General features: G+C 34.4%; 1 protein-coding gene across 1 annotated transcript in view; it reads right to left on the reverse strand.

The window, feature by feature from the left end:
• Positions 1-25804, reverse strand: part of ACAP2 (ArfGAP with coiled-coil, ankyrin repeat and PH domains 2) — a 91431-nt gene that overhangs the window by 27058 nt on the left and 38569 nt on the right. Inside the window, exons 6-12 of the mRNA XM_015562384.1 lie at positions 25214-25258; positions 21033-21128; positions 14904-14978; positions 13131-13142; positions 9282-9394; positions 4616-4636; positions 968-1019 (exon numbers count right to left, since the gene is read on the reverse strand). Coding sequence (XP_015417870.1) covers positions 968-1019; positions 4616-4636; positions 9282-9394; positions 13131-13142; positions 14904-14978; positions 21033-21128; positions 25214-25258 — 414 coding nt within the window. The remainder of the gene's footprint in view (positions 1-967; positions 1020-4615; positions 4637-9281; positions 9395-13130; positions 13143-14903; positions 14979-21032; positions 21129-25213; positions 25259-25804) is intronic.

The raw sequence follows: 25804 nt of genomic DNA on the forward strand, positions 1-25804 counted from the left end.
GAAAGAAATACACCACAAGTTACCAGAACCTTCAGAACAAAAAGAAAAAGAAAAAGCTGTGAGCATCAACATCTATACAAGTTGAAGGAACAAAATCTTCAACGCTTTGAATGGTGTCTACAAACCATTTCATTATCCTCCTTCCACACACAGCAAACTTCCCATAATTTCTCCTGGGCCACTGTCACCTGCAACTGTAGTATTCTGAGTGAACACCAACCAGGTTGGTGACAGGAGAGGGAGGGCAGAGAAGTCAAGGTACAGTGGGGAGGGGACAAGGATCAGTGCCTTTTCAAGCGCACAGTTCAGTTGGAACTGGGAATCCCCCCCCAAAGGAGATGTCCAAAGAGGTAAAGATAGCATATTTGGACATTACTTGGGAGGGAAGTGAGTTGTCACATTCTCACGCCACACGTAATTTCTGTATGCCTTTCTAATAAATAAAAACTCCTCACCCTTAAAATAAGGTTCAGGAAAATGAATATATAAAAAAACATTAAAAAACTTAGAGGTTTTTATTTAACTTACTTCAAGGTAACATTTTAATGTCATTTCTAATATCTATATTATCATCAGTGGCCGTAAGGCGTTATTTCTTAAAATGCATTTTTTTCTACAGCCTCAAAATAGTACTTGTGGAGTGGTTGTATTATTCTTGTCACACAAACAGACAAAGAAACATGTGAAGTAAAAAAGTGTCAATCCTGAGACAGAAAAAAAAAAATCCATCTCAAAGCTAGGAATTAAGAATTCGGGATTCAAAATCATTGCTTTTAAGAATCGAATGTGGATACTTTCCACTTCTAAACATTCTTACTAGTATACATGCCCAAACATAAATGAATTAACAGTAATTTTGCACAGATGAGTATTTATGAACTTAAATGCTTTCCCAAAGCAAACAGATAAATAACCAAAACTGGGGAGTCACTAGATTTTTCACTTAATTACTTAAAAAAACACCTACCTTAAACTTTTTCTGGTAAACCAACTGATTGTTCTGTATTGAAAACCAGCGTCTAAATAAATACAAAATAGATTAAGTTTTCACCAACACATTTTATTTCAGTTGTTGTTAGGAACAAAATATTTGGGAAAGAACTAAAAAATCAGTTTATGATAATTATGTTTTGAGAAGTAATGATAATTATGTTTTGAGAAGTACATTGTTTTGTTTTGCTTTATATAAATTGATGCCAATAAAATAACTATTGAAAGTAAAGAACAATTTTAAACAATTTTAACAAGACAGATTAGGAAAGTAAAATTACTATATTTTGATTCATTTTAAGTCAGAAATTTAAATCCTAACAAAAGCTACCTTTTATGCTATCATCAAATAATAATTGTTTTTTAAAGTAAAAGATTTTTTTGAGGTTCCTCAAAATAACCAAAATCTTTCCCCCCAAATAATTGCTTTTATTATAAAGTGGAAATAAGTTTATATTGTAAATAAGACTATGTATTTGTATACATTAAAACATTGAAATAAATGGTGCTTTGTTTCAACCTTTCTGCAGCTAATTCAGCAAGTGATTTGGTAATGGTAAGCAAAACAGAAAATTAAATCATCATTTTACAACTGCTATCAAACTGCCAAGAAAAAACTGCCAATTCACTGGCCTACTTTTATATGATCATAGAAACAGAATAATAAAATTATTAAAAATGTTTCATCCAAATATTTATATTGTTCTGCTCATTACTGTAAATTATTAGGCAAAAAATTTACTTGCAATCTTCTTTAGAAGACAAAGCTAAGCTACTTATGGCATATTTACTAATTCTAATCTATTGAAACAGTAAAAGAACCTAAAGGCTTACAAAAAAAAAAAATCACAGCCAAAAGCCATTCATAAAAGCAAAAATTCTCATCAAGCATGAAAGGTAAAACATTTGAGTCATTATTTTAAAATTAGTTTCATGTGAGATGATTTCTATTGTAAACATTAGTTATTAATCTATTAGCAGATAGAGATTCTACCTTTTCATTGATACTAAAAAAAAAAGGCATTAGAAATTGTATTTAGACAGATTTAGAATTTCTATTTTTAAAAATTAATTCTTCAAAGCTGAGGAAATGATTTTCTAATTTTAAGCTAGACAGATTGTTAGGTTTTCTTGCTACTTTAAAAAGGTATCACCTTTACCATTAATAGAGATTTATTAAATTAACATCTAGATAAAACCAAGTGGGTTGCCTCTAAATGCAAATCATCAAGAGGCAGGCTAGAAAAGGAAGAACTTCTGGATTTCTTTGCTTTGGGACACATGGTTAGAAATGTTAAAGGAAATACCTACAAACAAACAAAATGGTGCAGCCCTGCCAAATGGGATGACATGCAATGGAAATAATCTCTGCTACTGATTGAAGAGTTTTTTAAAAAATCATATGAGGTAGTGTAAACTATATTAATAAAAATTCGTATGTTTCATAGTAATCATCTCTATGTATAAAAGGCTAATATGCAAAGTGTCCCCTCGGGAGTTTGACCGGGAGACCAGGAGTTCAATGGCTTGCTATGTCGTGCGCTGACCACCTGGGAGTGGCACAGAATGAAGGCAGGCCCAGGCCGGCAGCCAGCAGCCGGGGAAGGAAGGCCCCGATCGGCCCTGATTGCCAGCCAGGCCTAGGGGACCCTGCCCATGCGCAAATTTAGTGCGCTGGGCCTCTAGTATTATATAACTTGATGAAAAACTACATAGAAAAATAAGTAGCCTACCCCAAAGGAAAAACAGCCCTACAACTATGTAAGCTTTTCACGCTTCTTAGTCTTCAAAAAACAAATTTATTTTGACCTGCTGTATCTTAGGATCATAACCTCTAGAAATAATAACAAAACATTAGATAAAAACATGTTTTTTTGTCAGAGATCATTTCCTCTGGTTATGAACTTTACAGAAGATACATACTTCTGAAACTTAGTTCCCCTGTCATCTTTCTGTTTCTGGTGACTTTCTCATATCATCAGTTTTTGTACACTCAGGAAAAACACTATAAATTCATCTGAATTTGGCAACACGTCCTAAGGAATAAAACCACAATGTATGCTAGGTAGAAAAAATTTTCAATTACTAAGATTTGTATATCTTATGACACTATCTCCCCTCCTCTGTCATTAAAAAATAAGGGAAAAGGAGCTGACTGTACTCATTTACATTGATCCAAGACTTTAACCAGGTAAGTAAAATGGAATAAAATTTTTAATTGCTCCTTAGTTATTATTAACATTTTTATTAAAAGGAGAATGAGATAGTTCACATATCCCTCTAGGATACAGAAAAATACTTAATATTTTAAGCTCACGCTATCTGCAATTTGAAGGTACTTTAAAAAGGTAATTAAATAATAAAAAAGACAAATTTTGGAAAGCACTATACTGATAATTACACTATATTCTATTCAGAAGCTGTCCCAAAGCCAAAATGAAAGACTGTTTTTAAAAAGGGAAATTTCTTGGTTCATTAAGAAAAATAAAACACAATTTTATATCTCTCTCAAATTGGAGTAACTCAATATAATAAAGACTTGAGACCAAAATATTATATCCATAAATATTATTAAATTGTAAAGACCAATGAGAGCTTTCCAGATGACAAAATTGGGGGAAAGGGAAATATATTTTAAAAAAATAAATCAAGCCCTGGGCAGTGTGGCTCAGTGTTAGAGCATTGGCTGGAGTACCAACGGTCTCAGTTCAATTCCCAGTCAAGGGATTGTACCTGGATTACAGGTTCAATCCTGGGCCCCTAGGTCAAGTGCAAGAGGCAACCAATTTGCTGTGTCTCTCATCTCTCTCTCTCTCTCTCTCTCTCTCTCTCTCTCTCTCTCTCTCTCTCTCTCCCCCTCTCTCTCTCTCTTCCCCTCTCTCCCACTCCCTCCTGCCCCCCTCCCACCAATGCCTCCCTCCCTCCCTTTTAGTCTCTCTAAAAAATTAATGCAAAAAATATCCTTAGGTGAGGATTAACAAAAAATAAATAAATATAAATCAAGTATCTTTTACCCTATTTGGCCACTATCCCCAGAATTGTACTTGAAATCAAGAACGTGGGTAAAAGACAAACTTCTAAACTGGTAGAAGCTTTTTCACTAAAATTATACAGGTAATGGATTCATGCACACATTCATAAAGGTGTCAAACAGTGGAACATTTAACAAAATTAAAAGCTTGAACATTTATGCTCCTTTATTTCAAAATCAATTTTATTTTTCACAGGGAAAAAAACAAAATGGTAAAAAAAAAAATCTAAGAACTGACAGTGTTTCCTTTCAACAAAACCAATCTGGTTATTACCAAAGGGACTAATTCCTAGTTATTGTTTATTTCCCTTAAATATATATATATCATATTACTCAATGTATAATCTTCTTTGAGTAACTATAAACACATCATATGTTCTTTTCCAGATTAAAGAAATTGAGGACATAGACAATGAAAAGGTATAATTTCCATCCTCAAATAAGATGTTTACATTTTCTTACCAATTAAAACATAAGAGACTGTATATCCATTGCAAGTAATCCAAACAAAATGCAGGTTAATTATGAGCTTTCTCGTGCCAAAGAAGAAATTGGAGTAAGGTAGGGGGTGAGGGGAAGAAAGCCATTTGGTACCTGATATGATCGGGCTTTTTCCTGTCATGTGAAAAAATGGGGCAGATTAAAACATAAGGGAAAGGTGGTAAAAGAATGAAAACGCAAATGTGCAAAATAAGCAAAGGACTAGCATGATATGAAAATAAAGCAAGAATTAAAGAAACAAGCTTAAGCTTATAATCTAACAAAATAATAGAAAATCTGTTGCATATTTTTTCACATATTATACATATATGCACGTGTACAATTAATTCCAACTGTTAGGAATCTGAAAACTAGTATTTCAGAAATATTTAAAAATTTTCTTCTAGTATTATGTTATAATAAAGTTCTGTAGGACGTAGCACACTTGGGTATACCTCTACTATTATTTTCTGCCTCTGTTGTCAAAGCTATTAAATATAGATAGTACCTTTCTTCATCTTAACAATCACTTAGCTATGTCTATATAAACCTGAGATAAATAAAAACTTTACATAAGAAAAGTGGGATCACTAAGAATTTCAGTGATTATAAAATATTATCAGTCAAATAAACTCACCCACCTGCTCAAACCCTTTTCATTAAATTATAGCAGACTCTAAGGCCACACATAAGTAGAGTTCATCGTTAACTTATGTATGTACATCTTATTTTTAAACAAAGTCACACAAATAAAAATTTATATCTGTATTGGCAGCATATAGATGCTCTGCTTTAAGAAATTGTATAATACATTTTATTCCTTTAGCTGTATTTTTAAATTTAACATAGACTGAGCATAGCACATAATTATTCAGTTTTATTTGTTTTACCAGCTTAAAACTAAATAATTTTTAATATTTAATTATTTTCCTGGTTAATCATCCTTTCTGAATGTATCATTAAAAGTAAAAGAGAAATATAAGTACTAGTAATTCATCTACCACTGATTTGAGCCTGAAGTAAAGCTGCCATACTGAGAAAATGGCCTGAAAATGAAATATTATTTTAGTAGATCTTACATGTTCTCAGAAAATATATTATAGATGTATAAAAATCTTAAGACACAAAAACTAAGAATATCTGAAATCAACCAGAAACAAACTCAATAATTCATGAAACATAAAACGTTTTCACTCCTTACATTATCTCAACCACATCACACAAAATATGATCTCTTCAGTTAATTTCAAGTTATAGAATAATGCTGTCAAAATATACTTAGGTTTTATAAAGCACAAGATTAGTTTTAAAACTATCAGAAATTCGTAGTCAAACTCACATTTCTCTCAGAAAGGAGGTCTTTTTAAAAAGTTAATTTTGAAAATATTATATGCCACTATTCTATAAAACTACAAATAATGGTAAATTTGCGATTGGTACCTATGGTGATTATGACTGAAAAAAAAATTGTTCCCCTAAATATAATGCATGAACAATCAGAAAAAAATACACACACACACACACACACACACACACACACACACACACACACACTTAAAAGTAGGCAGGAAAATATTTGTTTGAAGAGCTGGATTTCTGGATTTTTAGAGTTAAGGCACAAATATCACAAATAGTCTTTTATTCAGAGGCTAGATTATATTAAATCAAGCTGGATAGAGAATTCGAGAAGCAGATTAGACAGTAAAGGCATATATATGGAAAGAAAAATTATTTGCAGTACTTTCTGGGATTCAACCTTTCATAAAATTCATAAGAGATTCAGATACATTCTAAATTTTTATAATTAAAAAGCTGAAGAAAGTCAAAATAACATTTAATAGGTAACTCTTTTTCCTTTTACAGTTAAAGGCTTATAACCTAAAAAATACTTAACTCTTCTGTTACAAGGTTTTGACTTTTGCATTTGTTTGTGAGTTTTATATAGTGTTTATATCCTCTATTCCTACAAGTCTGCTTTTTACCAGTGTTTTCATCAAAATGTTCTTTAAAAGTTCATGAAAATCAAATTAATTTGCTATGCATAATTTTTCCTAACAATGCAAATTGACTAGTTTCTAAGCTACTTTTTTCTTGTTAATCCTCCAACTTTCTTTTTTTTTTTCAATTGTGACACTATTACAGATGTCTCCCTTAAGCTTTTTTTTAATAGCTGAAGTTGTATTTTGTTGTATCAAAATATAGACTGTTTGGAATTTCCATATCAAGTTTTCAAAAAATGCCAGGTTTGGGGCCTCAATTTTGTCACAAACCAGCTGTGTAACCTTAAATGAGCAATGATCTCTCAGCACCTCCATTTCTTTATTAACAATTGAACTATGATCTATGATTTGAATTAATAAGTGTCATCCTATTACATATAGATAGCCTCTCCTTTATAAAGTAGTCTCACTTATTTAGGTACTATTTTTTGCACTTTGCAAACAGTAGATTACATGTCTACAATTGAGAATAGTTATTTCCTACTTGATTTTAGTTATATTTTATTATCTATGCTAATTAATATTCATGAAACATATAAGGTCCATGCTTAAATCAGAATTCAAATTTGCTAATGTACATTTTTAAAATTTTTTCTACTCTCCTAAATGGTAATGTAATTTTCCACTAACACTGTACTTCATTTTGAAGTCTGACATCATTTCTCACTGGAGTGCCACATGAAAGTTCATTTCATTCTTCTTAACATAATGGTATAGTTTCCATGGATTTATTAGGTTTCACTATGTTAAACTTTAAGTAGGTTGTTTTGAAATCTGAAGGTTAAAATTCAATTCTAACATTACCTCATGAAACTGAATTGGTTGAAATATCTTTACTATAAAAATTTGATAATCACATTATTTTTATTTCCTACTCCGGCTATAGAAATATGCCAGGAAAGGTTTGAAAGATTATTGTCTTGGTTTTTACAGCTTAGAAAACAGAGTTTTACTTTTTCATTTTCACTTAACTCTTGGATCATAAAATTATTTCTAACTAGACCAGCCGTGGGCAAACTACGGCCCACGGGCCGGATCTGGCCCGTTTGAAATGAATAAAACTAAACAAAAAAAATAAAGACCATACCCTTTTATGTAATGATGTTTACTTTGAATTTATATTAGTTCACACAAACACTCCATCCATGCTTTTGTTCCGGCCCTCCGGTCCAGTTTAAGAACCCATTGTGGCCCTCGAGTCAAAAAGTTTGCCCACCCCTGAACTAGACCATCTTAGTTGGTCCTTCTATATTCATATATTATTTTTAAAGCTCTATATAACTCAAAGAGGTTTAATATCCTATATAATAAAAGTCTAATATGCAAATTGACCAAACGGCAGACTGGCAGAACAACAGATCGCTATGGCGCACACTGACCACCAGGGGACAGATGCTCAATGCAGGCCAGCGAAGGCGGGTGCCAGTGGGAGCCCCCCGATTGCCCCGCCAGTTGCCCCACAGTTTGGCCTTGATCGCTGACCAGGCCTAGGGACCCTATCTGTGCATGAATTTCGTGCACTGGGCTTCTAGTCACATATAATCATTATTCTTTCTAGTTTATATTCATTCTCAGGTAAAGAAAAATAATTTCAAATAAAACACACCATGTACCAATTGAACATTTGGTAATACCAAATTCTTGGGAAATGCTCAAATTTGAAAATATCAATGAATGTTTTATCTCTAAAACCTCTTCACCAAAAAATCAGAATAAGTACACTAGAAACCCATTTTAATATGTTAAATATTCAAGCATGGTCATTTCCATTTAAACAAAAATGTATACTAAACTTATCAGGAAAACTCTTCTTATTTTGCTAATGTACACTTTTTAAAAATAAAATCTCCTCCATCATTAAGTGAATTCATATTATGTTTAAGTAGAGAAAATTTATATATTCAACTATAATATAACAGAAAATCAATTAATTAGAACCCAATACTACTCTTAATTAATACAAAACTGTTCTAACTACTATCTTTTTTTTTTTTTTTTGCAAAAAGATGGGCACCACTGAATTTAAAAAATAAATAACTGCTATTCAGGATTATCCTGAGACAACCCAATCTTTTTTTTAATGCCTTAATGTCTGAAGTGATTTCACTTTATTATATTAATACATGGGAAAATACAATAAAATATTTTACACATTCATTCATTTAACAGAATTTACTGAATTAATATTTTATAGAAATAAATTTAGCAAAAAAATGCAGTTTCTGGTAGCTATCAAGTTTAGAATAAAGGAGCACCAGCTACCATACACACTTCACATAAGAACAATCCCATTTCCTAAAACTCGTTAATTAAAATTATTGCAAAGATAAGAATTACCCCATTTAAATTCATAAACAACTAAGTGAAAATGTACAAAACATCATATAGGACAGGAAATCAAAGGGGGGAAGAGTTCATTTGGCCTACTTACCCATTATATTCAACACATGATTTGTAATCAGATCTATTTCCTAACAAATATGAGGGGTAGCTCAAATTGAAAATGTCCTTATTATAATGGTCTAATCAGTATAGACCAATCACTATAAAACTCCTTGCTTCCTGGTTTAAACTTTGCTTAAGTTAGTGTTGTCATTTTTCACTTGTTCCTTAGGGTCCCCTTTCCTAGAAGGGCATCTTATCTTCAATGAACTGGGTTCAGGAAAATTACCAAGAACTATGATTTTAGAGAATTATGAAGGAAAGAGTTGCCAAATGACTAGAAAAGTTGGAAGGCTGGGAATATGGAAAAATTGAGGCTATTATTTGAAAAATATTACCTGTTCCAAGTTTTGAAGGCATTGCTGGCTCGTTTGAACAGATATCCTTCCATAACAATGCCATTTGCAGCATCTACATTATATTCTAACTTAGAATCATCACTGGAGAAATCCTAGACAAAATAACACAAGAAATTTCATATGATTTGACTAAGCTGCTAGACAAAAAATTTATCGTAGAAAAACAGCTCAAATGGTAGAAAAACTTCGCATTAAGATAGTTACATCAACAATATTCATAAGAAAGGGGGAGACCTAAATGTTCAATAACAGAAGAATGCATCAACATACTGAAGAATTTCAATTCAGTGGACTATTATGCAATAATTGTTATAATGATGATGACATAAAACACAGGTGATTGCATGAAATATACTCTGAAAGAGAAAACAAAACAATATAAACTCTATACGCACTGTGACTAAAAGCACAAAATAATATGTACATAAGGAGAACAACTAAATATTATACAGGGTGTTTTGTTTTGTTTTTTACAGAGAGGAAGGAAGAGGGATAGAGAGTTAGAAACATCGATGAGAGAGAAACATAGACCAGCTGCCTCTTGCACACCCCCCACCGGGGATGTGCCCGTAATCAAGGTACATGCCCTTGACCAGAATCGAACCTGGGACCCTTCAGTCCGCAGGCCGACGCTCTATCCACTGAGCCAAACCAGTTACGGCAGGGTGTTATATTTGAAATGTTTTCATTTTTTCCAACATTTTATGGTGATGTGTGTGCTAACTATTAAAAATGGAATATGGATACTTTCAAATGGTATTACCACTATTTTCTAATTATATTACTATCATTGTAGTTTTTTAATCTGATAGGAGTAATAACTCCACCATATGGGAGTAATGAAATAATAGAGACATTATGTCCTAAAATAAAATTTAGTGTTACAAAGGAAAGCGACAGTCTGAAGTGCGCATGTCGAATTCTCTTTTTTATATGAGGACTATAGAATCATTCATAACCTTCTATCATTCTAATCTTCACTTGTATACAATACAAATTTTAGATTTATCACAAGGATTCATGAAATATTGAAATCACAAATCCCACAATTAAATTTTTTCCTGATAAACTTCCAAAGTAATCTGATAAAAATGCAAGATTGCTGCTATCCCCAAATTTAAAACTTTAAAAATCAGTCTCAGTAATTTCAAAAGTACTCTGGACCAATGATCAAAATTAGAATGCTATCTTGTTAAGTAGTAGCAAACTTTCTGTCTTGAGAAAGATTTTGACAAAAGCTGAACGAGCACCTGCCAAGATTGCTGGACATGGAGTTCCTGCACTAAAGGGGAGGCAGAGTGAGAAAAAAATAAGGGCCTTCCGAACCTAAAAGTCAACAAAGATGGAAAAAGGAAGTAAGCTAAAATCAGAATTAAAAACAAAGCTCACCTGACATGTCTCAAAATTAACCCATAAGAGGACATAATACAAATAATCAAATGAAACAATCTATAAATGAATTAGTACATTTCTTTCTATTTTTTCTTCAGAAAAAAATCAGGGAAACTTTAACCCCTTCCCCGGCAGAAACGTGTATACTCGTTTTCACAAAATGTTCTTTTTCAGTCGTCGACGAGTATACTAAGAAAATATGGTAAAAAAAAATATGGTTTATAGGAAGACGAGTTACAAACTGTTTTCATAACCAGCATCAAAAATACTATATAGAACCAAAATTAAAAAATTAGTCTGAAAAAGAAACATTTTTAACAAAAAAATTATTGGGGAAGGGGTTAATTCCTTCACTTAAAATTTCTTTGAGGCTATAATTTATATAATTATGCAGACAGGATTAAGTCAGCAATAGTTATAATTGAGTTTCATTTGTAACATCAGCAGTTTTTTAATAACCCTGATCCTATCTAAAATATCAAATAAGACTTCATTAAAAATGTAATACATTTGTAGTATTCTAATTTTCAATTATATTTTTGAGGTAAATTAGGCCTTTAATTTCATTATTATTAACATCAAATTAATATTTTATAGTATTTAAAATGAGTAGGCTTATATTATTTTATAATGAAAGTAACTAATAATGCTGAGTAAAATAGATATTAGCATGTAAATATATTGATGAGCTGACAAATCAGAAAGGAATACTCAAAGGCAAAATATTGAGTGAAAATTGGAAGCCAAAGAGGAAAGCAGAGCAAGGAAGCTAGCTTTCACCTTAAAAACATTTGACTCATCGGAGAACTTGAAGCTTTGGTGTAGGGCCCAGGGAACAGAAGGCAAGAGTAAGGTTGGCCAATAAAGGGAAGAAGCTTTCCCTTTTGAAATTGCAAAGAAGACAAGAAGGAACATCATTACCACTTTGAGTTGAGATTATGATGGAAGTCTTAGCCAGCAAGATAACAAACAAAAAGCAAAGGATTGGAAAGGAAGAAATGAACTATCATTATTTGCAGATGATAAGGCTTTGTACACAGAACATCCAAAGCTGTACACAAAGAATCCTGAGACAAATTAGTGTTAAAAAGAACACAACAAGATCACTGGTTATAAAATCAATACAGAAAAGTCAATTTTACTCAACTATATACAAAAGTAAGCAGTGAAAAAATTAAAGATAATATTTACAATAACATTTGTAATATAAGTGTCTAGGAATAAATAACAAGATGTATAAGAAAATTATCAAAATTTCTGAAGGATATTGAAGAAAACTTAAATAAATGAAGAAATATTTTAAGCTCATGGATTAGAACACATTGTAGAAGATATGACTTCTTCCCCAAACTGATCACATTTTTCTAATGCAATCTCTCAATCAAATTCCCAAAAGAGATTTTTATGCTACGTGAAAAGATACTTCTAAAATTTATATGGAAATGCAATTTCCATAGTTTAAGCAATTCACTTTTGAAGAAAAGAGGGTAGAGGAAGCTTTACTTTGTCAGATATAAGAGATACCATATAGCTAAAATAATTAAGACAGCAGAGTACTAGCACAATTCACACACACACACACACACACACACACACACAATGAAGAAGAATAGAGAACCTGAAGCCGGCCTCATGTATATGGAAATGTGATATATAACAGAGAATAAAGCACAGACTAGTATGGAAAGAATAAACTTTTTAATAACTGAATAGCTATCAATGTGAGAATAAAGGGAAATTGGATCTCTACCTCACACCATACACAATTACAGATGTATTAAAGATCGAAACATAAAAGGCAAACCTGCAAACACTTAGAAGATTATACAGGAAATATATCTTCATGATCTTGGGTTGGGAAGGATTTATTAAGCAATACACGAAAAGATACACACACACATACACACATACAAAACCATAAAAGAATTTTAAAAAAAAACACCCAGCTTGTGAAAATCAAAAACACATATACCCTAAAAGGGAGCATATAGTCAGAATATATGAAGAATATGATCAAGTTAGGCAACCTAATGGAAAAAAGGGAAAAAAAGACTAGCAGACATTTCACAAACAGGATATCCAAGTGACAAGAGACATAGGGGAAGGTACTCAAGCTCATTTGTGACTAAAGCATAAATTAAAACGACAATGAGATGTCACTATCTACCCACCAAAATAGGCAAAAAGAAAAAGAAATTATCACAATACAATGAGGTGGCAAGGAGCAATGGGAATTCTCATACAGTGCTGCCTAATGGGAATGGTATAACATTTTGAAAAATAGTTTACATGAATTGATTATGCATAGCATCTTTATTTCTTTAATTGATCAACTTCAATTCTTGAAAATCAAAATAATTACATTAGACATACTTTCCCTTAATTTTTAGTTGACTGGATCTTGTTTTCTTCCCTCCCCATCCCTTTTTATTTTACCTGTAATGCAGCCTTGTGTCAGCATTTAAGGGCAGAAAAAAAGTAAGTATATATATATAATGAGCAAAAATAGCATTACTTTTTTTAAAGGAAAATAGTAATACACTATTACTTAAAATCAAATAAATTAATTTTAGATTTAATAGTCTAACTGAATTGTGTACATAAGAGGGAAAGACATTAAAAGATTCATAATATTAATCAAATAATTTATTTTAAGCAAATAGTTGTGTTTCCACAAATATCATAACCTCTTGTTTTAATTAGAAATGACTGGTCCCAAATTTTTAAAAATCTTTCCATGGTAATGTCATTTTAGAAAGTTACCCAACCAAAAGTAATTTAACCTCAATAAAAAATGGAGCTAGTCTTATTAGATTATAGCTAGAAGTAACTAATTTAAAGATGGAGGAGTGGTAGATAATATTTCTCTTTGAGTATTAATAACACATCACCAATAAAATTTTCCTTACTTTTATTACTGATTTCACTTTTTTTTTCCCCACTGACATGTTCTATGTTAGATCTAGTTTACTGGTATTTTAAATTCTAAATCAACCATAACAAAAGTTGATTTGATTGCTCAACAAGGGAACAGATTCCTTTAAAGCAATGTTAGAAGGCATCTTTTTTTCCCTTTTGGGGCAGTGGTTCTCAACCTTCTGGCCCTTTAAATACAGTTCCTCATGTTGTGACCCAACCATAAAATTATTTTCATTGCTACTTCATAACTGTAACGTTGCTACTGTTATGAATCATAATGTAAATATCTGATACGCAGGATGGTCTCAGGCGACCCCTATGAAAGGGTCGTTCGACCGCCAAAGGGGTCGCGACCCACAGGTTGAGAACCGCTGTTTTAGGTGAAAGTACAAACACAGTCCTCACTACCACAAATTACGCAGTTGAGTTTCCCACATCTGGGAAAAGCTCAGGGGTTAGTAAATCAGGAATGTGATCAATAAGCCTCGCCCTGGGAAAACCACCTTCATAGGGCATCTTGTCATTTGCTTGTATTATTATATTCAATCTATAATCCTCTCCTTTTGTTTTCAGATTACTACACAAAAAATATCACTGACTATATAAGATAAATATTATTAGGTTGAATTCCAGGTTTGTAATATTCAAAGCTTCTAGCACACAGAAATAAAAACTGGTTTCATATTTAAATTTTCATTTAAAAATATATTTTCCTGATACCAGTTTAGCTAGGCTTAGGCAAATTAACAAGAAATGCAAGTGAAATTTCAGCATCACATGAAAGATGGGGAGGTGCTGCCTTAGAGTGCTGCCAGATGGGAAGCCCATAATACCAAACATACACATTGATGCTGAGGTGTTCTCCACCCTACCTACCCACCCACAGCTCCCAACCCAACACACACACACACACACACACGCACACGCACACGCACACACACACACTCTTTTACAGGGATTGGTAACAGCCTACCTGAAACTATAGAGTTTTAAAGTCCTTATAACTAAGGATCACTTTTAAATTAGTTAAGGCCATAACAGACTGATGCTTTTGCAAACCGGTTCAAGAGCATGGATTTCTAATATTTTGATGTAAAAGAATAGAACAAATGCCTGAACATCTGAAAAATATTTTACTTTTGACAAAAAAAGGAGGAATTCACATACAAATTTAATTATTAAAGCAACTCAAAGGATTTGTTCCAACACAACAGTATCTTGCTAAAAACCAATAATCAAACAATTGAGTAAAATGGAAATTAATATCCTTTAACTTTTCCCCTCAGCTACCTTTTGTTGAATGGTGGAATGTTTTTGCTCCATCTCCCTTTTCTCTTTTGCTGCATCCACAACCAGTCGATCCAACTACAAAGGGGGGAGAAGAGAAAATTATATAGACTTTAAAAAAACGGTATGCTTATTTTGATGAGCATAGTCCCAGTAAGTCAATTTAAGTGAACTTTAAGAAAGCATTTTGGCTACAACTTTGAATTGGAGATGTTTTTGTTTTATTTTGTTTTCTAGTATCAAATCCTCCTTAAAAAGGTCCATAACTCTAAGGAAAATGTTTCTAAGAATAACCATGCTTCAAACAAATGTGACAGGATGCCTGGTTAAGAATACAAGAGATAACTTGTTCACTCCTTGAACAAGGAAAATGACTCCAGCTTCAATTGCCTGCTGACCCACTCAGCAATTCTGGTAGTTACAATCAAAGATAGAAAGAAGATACACGGGTGATTTTTTTTCTGCAATAGCAAAAAATAGCAGCTAAGCTAGTACATGGCAGCTCTCAGAACTTCACCAGAATAAGATACTTCCTGTTTTCAAGTTGGCTTCCTAATAATATAATCAAATCTAAGCTAGAAAAAATAATTCGCAGAAAAGAGAAAGCTAAAAAATAGTAATAAAGTAGTAATTATTCTTAGGACCAGGGTATAAAATTACCAATTTTTAAGTGTTTTTAAAGCTCAAAAATCACAAAATAAAATCATAAAATCCCATTTCTTTCTTGTTCCTTTCCATCAGAAAAAATGAACTTCCATTAAGAGAAATATCTGATTTCCAGTATTAAGACAAATTCACTGACTTCTAGAACTCCTCTTTGCTAGAATAACAAGCAATTGGGTTATAAAATACTCTATTATGTGGTTTGACTCTTCTAGACTGTGATGAATGTCATTTCATCTTTGGACCACCACCCTCTCCCCCCATCACCTCTAACTGATTAATGTGTGATAAATGAATAAATAAAAACATAAATGGAATATGGAGGAAGTTAAAGTACTAAAATATCCAAATGTTTTAATTGATATGCTTTAAAAACTAAATTGGATAAAGGCCTTCTTAAAAACTATCTGAAGACATACAGAAGCATGGAACAGACTGATGAATCTCAGAGGGAAGGGGGGAGGGTAGGGCTGGAAGAGATTAACCAAAAAACTTATATGCATATATGCATAACCCATGGACACAGACAATAGTGTGGTGAAGGCATGGGGCAGGGCAGAAGCATAGTGGAGGGGGTGAATCGGGGGAAGAGAGGGAACATCTTTAATATTTCAACAATAAAGATAAAATTAATTAATTTTTAAAAAACTATTTGATCCTTTATTCACTCTGTATCACAAATGATGTGGGGTTGTTTTTGTTTTGTTTTTTTTACAGGAGAATATTGTGGCCACAGTCTTAATATCACTGAATAGTAATAAAGAATCAAAGAAAACACTGAAACAGAACTGTCACTACTGTAAAATATTTTATTTAGATAGTAACTACACTACTCCACTATAGGATCTAATACATACATACCTTAGTGACACGTAACACTGATTTAATAGGTAATGCTGATCATGCTACACTAGGGAAATGTTTGTCCTCAATAGTTTCCTATACTGAATAATCCTTATCCCATGGTTTTATAGCCTTTAATTGAATAGTATGTAAATAATATTCATTCATTCAGATTGAAGTGCAGTACAGGGTAACCTCCAAAATTCAATTTAATATCTATAAACTTGAGGGCATGTACCTTATACACAGTACTGCATTGCAAGTGATGCTTTTCTGCCTGTCAAACTGGTAGTAAATCCCGCTTCTGCATTCCACTCCACTGCTATTGCAGCGGAAAGAGGGAAAATTCCCTCTCCTAATCTGTTGGAGAAGTATTAAGGAAAAATAGTATTTGTCAATGTGGAGGAGAGTTAGGGGAGGTATGAGCTGGGGAGATGTGAAGACTAGCAGTCTTGACTCCTAGATGCTTGGACTGTATCAGGAACAAAGAGTTTGGAGCACAACAGGAAGTACCCCATGTTTTTATTAGTATTGAACATTACGAGTTTAACAGGCTGAAGACCAAGTGACTACCATATCAGACCTTTCTTTGACTTTACATATGAGAAATACAGTTCTATATTATTGAAGTTACTACTTTTCAGTTTTCTATCATATTGCAAACAAACCTAATCTCAATTTATATACCCAGACAGGGCACTTAGCACAGAGAATAACAGTCTGGTAACTTGTTGGTTTCTTCCAATAAATTAAGTTCTTTAGAGGGAGAACACAGTATCACTCTAACTCATGGCATACGCCGTGTACACCATTCCTCCCTAATACCACCCCAACACACATGAGCATGCACCATATTTATTTTTGCTCACTGAATGCAATTCTGATCCCACTATTACCTTTTTCCCCATTTTCCTAAACTCTAGTTTTCATCTTTAATTTCCTCTCCTCAAAAAAGTAACCAGAACCATATGGAAAAGAAAAAAATCACCTAAAAGTTGATACTATTAAATCCAGAGAGTTCACCAATCAAAAAGAAAAAATGTCCCAGAACAGATCTAATATAAAGTTCTGATCATGTATCAAAAATAATTTGAACATACTGAAATTTCTATAAGTCTTAAATATGTATAATTCATGCATGTTCATGTATTTATATAAAATGAAAAAGTTCACAAAGTTCTATAATCTTAAACTTCTAAAATTTTATTATTCAAAATAGCAAAATACATTTTTTAAAACAAAAAGCTATAACTCAAATGAAAAATCAAGCCGAAACCAGTTTGGCTCAGTGGATAGAGCATCGGCCTGCGGACTGAAAGGTCCCAGGTTCGATTCCGGTCAAGGGCATGTACCTGGGTTGCGGGCACATCCCCAGTAGGAGATGTGCAGGAGGCAGCTGATCGATGTCTCTCTCTCATCGATGTTTCTAACTCTCTATCTCTCTCCCTTCCTCTCTGTAAAAAATCAATAAAATATATTTAAAAAAAAAAAGAAAAATCAATTAAGACAGTAACTCAATTTTCCAAATGTAAGAAAAGAAAACTAGCCCTGGCCTGTTTGGCTCAGTGAGTAGAGCGTTGGCCCATGGATTGAGGGGTCCCGGATTCGATTCCGGTCAGGGGCACATGCCCAGGTTGCGGGCTTGATCCCCAGTAGGGGCCATTCAGGTGGCAGCCGATTAGTGATTCTCTCTCATCATTGATGTTTCTATCTCTCCCTCTCCCTTCCTCTCTGAAATCAATAAAAATATTTTTTAAAAAAGAAAACTAAATCATGTATACTGTAAAACAGACACTGTGTTTTTAAATTCTCCTTTTTAGTACTCTCATATACTTTCCATAAAATTTTTTAACTTTAATCTCATTTTTGGTTACACATTTAATCCTACATAAATCTGCTGTAGCATCCAACTTCTTCATTAAGAGAATATTAAATTCCCTAATATGCTAAATTTCTTTTAAAATATAAACATCAGAGCAAAGGCAACAAAAGCAAAAATAAATAAGTGAGACTACATCAAACTAAAAGCCTTTTGCACAGCAAAGGAAGCCATCAATAAAATGAGAAGGCAACCTATCAAATGGCAGGAAGTACCTGCAAATCCAGTATCTGATAAGGGGTTAATATAAAAAATATATAAAAAATGCATATAATTCAATAGCAAAAAAACCCAAACAATCCAATTTAAAACAGGCAAAGGATCTGAAAAAACATTTTTCCACTGAAGGCATGCAGATGGCCAAAAAGTGCATGACAAGGTATGCAATGTCACCAATCATCAGGGAAATGCAAATCAAAACCACAATGAGATTATTACCTCATACCTGTTACAATGGCTATTATCAAAAAGACAAGGATAACAAACGTTGGCAAGAATGTAGAGAAAAAGGAATCCTTGCACACTGTTGGTAGGAATGTAAACTGATACAGCCAGTATAGAAAACAGTATGAAGGTTTCTCAAAAAATAAAAATAGGACTACCATATGTTCCAGCAATTCACCTTCTGGGTATTTATCTGAAGGAAACAAAGACACTCAAAAAGGTATCTGCATCCCCATGTCCATTGCAGCATTATCTATAACTAGAGGCCCGGTGCACAAGAATTTGTGCACTCGGGGGCAGGGGGGGTTCCTCAGCCCGGCCTCTGCCCTCTCGCAGTCCGGGACCCCTCAGGAGAAAACGACCTGCGGGGGTAGGCCTGCTCCCGGGTGGCAGAGGGCAGGCCCAATCCCTAGGTCCAGCCCCTGGTCGGGCTCAGTGCAGGGCTGATTGGGGAGTTGGGGCCCCGCCCCCTGTCCCACATAGAGCCGCAGGACAATCAGGGGGTTTGGGTGCTGCCCCCTGTCATGCAGATCCCGGTGCCGGGAGACCTCGGATCGGCTCTGCTGATCCTGGTGCTGGGAGGCATATTACCCTTTTACTATATAGGGTAGAGGCCTGGTGCACGGGTGGGGCTGGCTGGTTTGCCCTGAAGGGTGTCCTGGATCAGGGCGGGGGTCCCCACTGGGGGGCCTGGCCAGCCTGGGTGAGGGGATGATGGCTGTTTGCAGCTGGTCACATACCCTTTAGGGAGGGGGGCCCCGCTGGGGTGCCTGGCCAGCCTGGATGAGGGGATGAGGGCTGTTTTCAGGCTGGGACTGAAGCTCCCAACCGCTCCTTTTTTTCTTTTTTTTATTTTGAGCCAGCATTAGCTCTGAGGCCTCGGCTGCTGTAAACAGGTTTCTGGCCTTTGTTTACCATCTGTATTTGATACAATGTTGCGGTCCGGCTGGCTGAAGCCCGCTGAGTAAAAGCAGGTTTCTGGGGGTTTTTTAGCTTCTATATTTGCAACATAGTTACTTAGAGTTGCAGCTGAGAGGCCGGCAAGTCAGGCGGGGAACATTGGAGTCCTCCATCATTGAAGCAAGCAAGCCTCCCTGTTCACATCAGCTGCCTGGCTGCCGGCCGCCATCTTGGCTGCCAGTTAATCTGCATATCTCGCTGATTAGCCAATGGGAAGGGTAGCAGTTGTACGCCAATTACCATGTTTCTCTTTTATTAGTGTAGATAGCCAAGACATGGAAACAACTTATGTGTCCATCGATGGATGAATGGATAAAGAAAATGTGGCATATATACGAAATTGGAATATTTTTCAGCCATTTAAAAAAAAAAAAGAATCCTGGCCTGTGTGGCTCAGTTGGTTGACCATAGTTCTATGCACCAGGAGGTTACCAATTCTATTCTTGGTCAATGGCATTGCCAGGGTTGCAGGCTGCATTCCCGGGAGGGGGCATGCAAAAGGCATCGGATAGATGATGTTTCTGGTGCTATCACATTGATGTTTCTCTCTCTCCCCGTCTTCCTTCCTCTCAAAAAATCAATAAACTATTCTTTAAAGGGAAAAAAAATTCTGCCATTTAGGACATAGATAGGCCTTGAGGACATTATGCTAAGTGAAATACGTCAGAGAAAGATAAATACCATATGATATGTAGAATTTAAAAAAACAAACAAACCAAAAAACCCAAACTCATAGATACAGAAAGCAGTTTGGAGGTTGCCAAAAGCGGAATAGGAGATGAGCAAAATGGGTAAAGTGGGTCAAAAGCTACAAACTTTCAGTTATAAAATAAGTCCTGCAGCCCTAACTGGTTTGGCTCAGTGGATGGAGCGTCGGCCTGTGGACTGAAAGGTCCCAGGTTCGATTCTGGTCAAGGGCATATACCTTGGTTGTGGGCACATCCCCAATAGGAGGTGTGCAGGAGGCGGCTGATCTATGTTTCTCTCTCATCGATGTTTCTAACTATCTCTCTCCCTTCCTCTCTGTAAAAAATCAATAAAATATATTTTAAAAAAATAAAAAATAAGTCCTGCAATGTAATGTACAGCATGGTGACTATAGTAAATATAATACTGTATTATATATCTGAAGTTGATATGAGACTAGATCTTTAAAGTTCTCATCAAGAGGAAAAGATTTAAAACTATAGGGGGTGATGGACATTAATTAGACTTATTATGATGATCTTTTGTGTGTGTGTGTGTATAAAATCACTTTATTATATACCTTCAAGTAATATGTTATATGTCAACTATATCTCAATTTTTAAAAATTCATATATAACAAAAAATCAAGAGTATACCTGTGCACCAAGGTCCTTCATGTAGGGCCCAAGTTCACTGAATAGATCATATCCTTGATGAAAGAAGGCCAAGTGGGCATACATAAAGGATAACATCTAATAGAAGAAAAAAAGATTAGCATTTTAAAATCAATTCTTAGGAAAACAATTCAAAATTCTTAAAAATCTTTATCCTACCTAATGTATGAAATTATTCCACAAGAGACCAAACTACCAAACCTATTTAAAATTAAACAGGATCATTTTTCTTAAAAGAGTACTTTAGAGCCTGGTTGGTATGGTTGAGTGTCGACCCATGAACCAAGAGGACCCCAGTTCAATTCCTGGTGAGAGCACATGCCTGGGTTGCGGGCTCGATCCCTAGTGGGGAATGTCCAAGAGGCAGCTGATCGATGTGTCTCTCTCATCAATGTTTCTATCTCTCTGTCCCTCTCTCTTCCTCTCTCTTTAAAATGAATAAAAAAAATACTTTTAAGAAGAAATAATATGTATAAAAAAGAGTGTTTTAGAAATACTTACAAATATGACAATTTTTATTTAAAAGAAGTATCTAAACGGTTCAAAATTTTAACAGTGCACCAAATTTTAGTTGTTTGGACTATATGCAAATGATCAAAGTTTTCATAGTAATAGTTTGGAAATCAAGTTTTCAATAGCTCCACCAAATTCCTAGGTACACTATGAAATATCTCTGTGACTTTCAACCAAGTTCACTGGTAAAAACTTAAACTGCAAATAAGACATTAAAAGATTCAAAGGAGAAATATGAAGTACTCAAAATAAAGCAAAACCATCACAAACACTTTACAACCTACTAGATTACCAAGCACAATTCAAAAGTAGGGGAATGCTCATATTTGTTCAAGATACCAAAATAAAATGAGTCAACAGACTTTGCTATTGAGGTTTCTTTCTAGTCATTCCGAAAATCTAAAATGTCATTAATGGATTGAGATTTTTTTCCAAATTTCTTATATTTTACCTATACATGAGAGAAAAATCACCTCTACTTTTATTAGTTAAAGTTGGCACATGAGAAAGAAATAAACAATTCAATCAAATAATCAATATTAAGAGAATCCTCTAACAACCATGTTATTTTTAGCAAGATGACCCAGGTTTAATTCTCTGAAATCTAACATAGATCCTAAGGTTCATAGTACTTAAGAATTCTTCAAAAGAAAATTTTAAAGAGAAAAAAACAATTAAATAATACCCAAAGACAAAGCTCACTAAAAGATGATTGAACAACTTTGTGAATATTATAAAAAATACTGAATTATATTTTAAAAGGGGGTATATTAATAGCTACAACTACATAAATATGCCAGCACATCAAAACTCATATGCATATTAAAAAAATAAATGATGAACTAGGAAAACAACACATGAAAAAGGATTAATAGTCTTAATACATAAGAGAGGTTATAAATTAGTATAAAAAAGATGAACATGCCAAAAGATAAAGAGACAAAGGACATAAATAAGGAACTCAAATAGACAAAAAATATAGGAAAAAACTGTTCAAATTCATTTGAATTAAATAAAAGTAAAATTGAACAATCATATCACATTATCTACCCAATTATAACTAATACCCAGCATTGGTAAAAGATGGGGAAATGTTCACTTGCACACACTACTAGTGGAAATGTTGTGCAACCCTTGAAATTTGACAGTATTTTTTTTAAGTCCTAATAAGTGTTTATACCCTTTGACTAAGTAATCTCTTGTTTTTATTTATACTAAGGAAATAATCATATTATTCATTTGAACAATCATTATAATGTTATACTTTAATGTCAAAAACATGAAAATTACTTAAAAACCCATTAATGAGTGAAGTTAATGTATGGCATACTCAAGGTCAGCAACCTATGATTAGCAATTTTGATGACTTATGAGCTAACAATGGTTTTACATTTTGAAGTGGTTGAAAGAAAATGAAAAGACATCAAATTCATGATGCATGAAAATTATATGAAATTAAAATTTCCATGTCCACAAAGTTTTATTAGAACATAGCCATGTCATTCATTTATATATTATCTATGGCTGCTTTCTGATAATAGCAGCACAGCTTGAGTAGATGTGAAACAGACCATATTGCTCACAAAACCTAACATATTTACTACCTAGCCCTTCAAAAATAAAAGCTTGCTCACCCCTCGTAAATTCGCATGCTGGAGCTCTGCCTGGCAACAAAAGTCATCATTGCATAAAAAATATTTAATGGCATCTGATGATTTTGGAGTGTATTAGTGAAAAAAGAAAGTGATGAAAGAGTATACAGAAATTATTCCTATTTTCTTTAAAAAATTAAATGCAATTTTCAAAAAGGATATAGGAATGTTCACATATACATACATACATACAGAAAAAGAGGAAAAAAGACAAAGATATAAACCAAGATATTAACAGTGGTTCTCCCTTGGTGGTAAGATTTATAAGTATTTTTATTTATTTCTTCATGCATGTTATTTTCCAATTTCCTATAACTAATATACATTACTCTCAATATGGAGGAGGTAGATGTAAACCAAAAGTAAAATGTAATTATCAGATTAAAAAATAACAAATATATCTATACTAGAGGCCAGGTGCACAAAAATATGTGCACTCGGGGACGTCCCTGTGTCCTCTTGAAGTTTAGGACCCCTCGGGGGATGTCCACCTGCTGGCTTAGGCCTGCTCCCCAGGGGATCAGGCCTAAGCTGGCAATCAGACATCCCTCTGGCAGCCCAGGAGCTTTCGGGGGATGTCCACTGCACCAGCACCAGCGGGGAGCAGGCCTAAGCTGCAGTTGGACATCCTTAGCGCTGTTGAGGAGGTGGGAGAGGCTCCCACCACCACCACTGAGCTGTCAGCTGTCAGCCTGGCTTGTGGCTGAGCAGAGCACCCCTGCGGGAGCGCACTGACCACCAGGGAGCAGCTCCTGCATTGAGCATCTGACCCCTGATGGTCAGTGTGTGTCATAGTGACCAGTCATTCCCAGTTGTTCTGCAGTTAGGGTCAATTTGCATATTACCCTTTTATTATATAGGATAGAGGCCTGGTGCACTGGTGAGAGTCAACTGGTTTGCCCTGAAGGGTGTCCCGGATCAGGGTAGGGATCCCACTGGGGTGCCTGGCCAGCCTGAGAGAGGGGCTGATGGCTGTTTGCAGGCTGGCCAAGACCCCCAGTGGGGACCCTCACCCCATGGGGGTGTGGCCAGCCTACGTGAGGGGTTGATGGCCGTTTTCAGGCTGGCCACGTCCCACGGCGACCCAAGCTCCCAACCTCTCCTTTTTCTTTTTTTTCTGGGATTTATTTATCTTGTATAATTGAAACTTTGTGCCTGAGCGGAGCCGAGGGCCGGCCAGGGCAGACAGGAAGCTTGGCTTCCTCCATCGCTGGCCAACCCAAGCCTCCTGCTCGCTCCAGCCCCGTGGCCGCCACCATCTTAGTTGGGTTAATTTGCATACTCGCTCCTGATTGGCTTGTGGGTGTGGCTTGAGTGTAGCAGAGGGATGGTTAATTTGCATGTTTCTCTTTTATTATATAGGATACACAAAATTTAGGAAAAATATACATAAGGATAAGAATGAAGAGCAATTTAAGTATACCCTTTCAGAGGGAAAAAAAGTGTCAGTGAACGAAGTCAGACAGGAAAAATTATTTCTAAATTTTCAAAATATAAAAGTATGCCATATCACTACCATTCCCTGCCCATTTACTTATTAACTTTAAAACAAAAAATAAGAAAAAAAATCAATGTCAACATGGGTGCAGAAGCTAAGGGGGAAAAAAGTGATCCTTAATTTTTATCCCATTTGTTTTCTAACTGCACACCAAAGAACAAATCTAAAGGCTGATACATTATCAGCAACCCTAGGGAAAAAATTCTCTAAATGCTGACTATGTATGCCCTGAATCTTAAATATTTAAATGTCTGATTTAAGGAGATCAGTGTATTAAGTGATGAGACACACACAAATAACTACAAGATGACAGAGACAAAAAAGTGGATGACATATAATTAGTACAAAAAGATAAATAAAAAGATTAATTATAAACCTGGAATAAATATGTACACACACACACACACACACACACACACACACGCTAGGAAAAACACTTAAATATGTACATGTAATTTCATATTAAAATATTTAAAACATGATTTCAATAAATATCTTACTGATTTTAGGATTTCTGATCTCCTTTTTGATTGAAGGACATTAATCTGAGGGAAAATACACTTGGTTAATCATCCACACATTATTTTAAAAACTAATCCATAATGCAATATAGTAAAAGTTGTTATTTAACATTTCTCCTAAAAAGTAAATGAAAACAAAATTCAAAATTTTCACCCTTCACCCTACTTTTTGTGAAAACTGTTAGGACAAACATACCAATGAAATTCTAATCCATTTTTGATCTCAAAGAAAAATTGGCTGAGTTTAAATCATAATATTATAGTACTAAAACTATCATTTTGATAGATATTTAAATTTCTTAGAATTCCATCTTTTCCCCACCTTTCTTACCTGATTTGCTCATCAAGACCTTTCAACATATATCCTAATGAAACTGTCATTACTTTTACCACTATCATCAACCACCAACATATCTCGTCTAGACTACTGCAATAGTCTATGAACTAGTGTTTCAACTCTTGACTTCCTACAATCCATTCAGCAACCAGAGTGATCTTTTTAAAATGTAAATAAGATCATGTTCCATCTAGCTTAAAACTTTCCAACTCCCTACCACAGCCTTCAAGATC

This window comes from Myotis davidii, unplaced genomic scaffold (genome assembly GCF_000327345.1).
Source record: "Myotis davidii unplaced genomic scaffold, ASM32734v1 scaffold571, whole genome shotgun sequence".
In the NCBI taxonomy this organism is placed as follows: Eukaryota; Metazoa; Chordata; class Mammalia; order Chiroptera; family Vespertilionidae; genus Myotis; species Myotis davidii.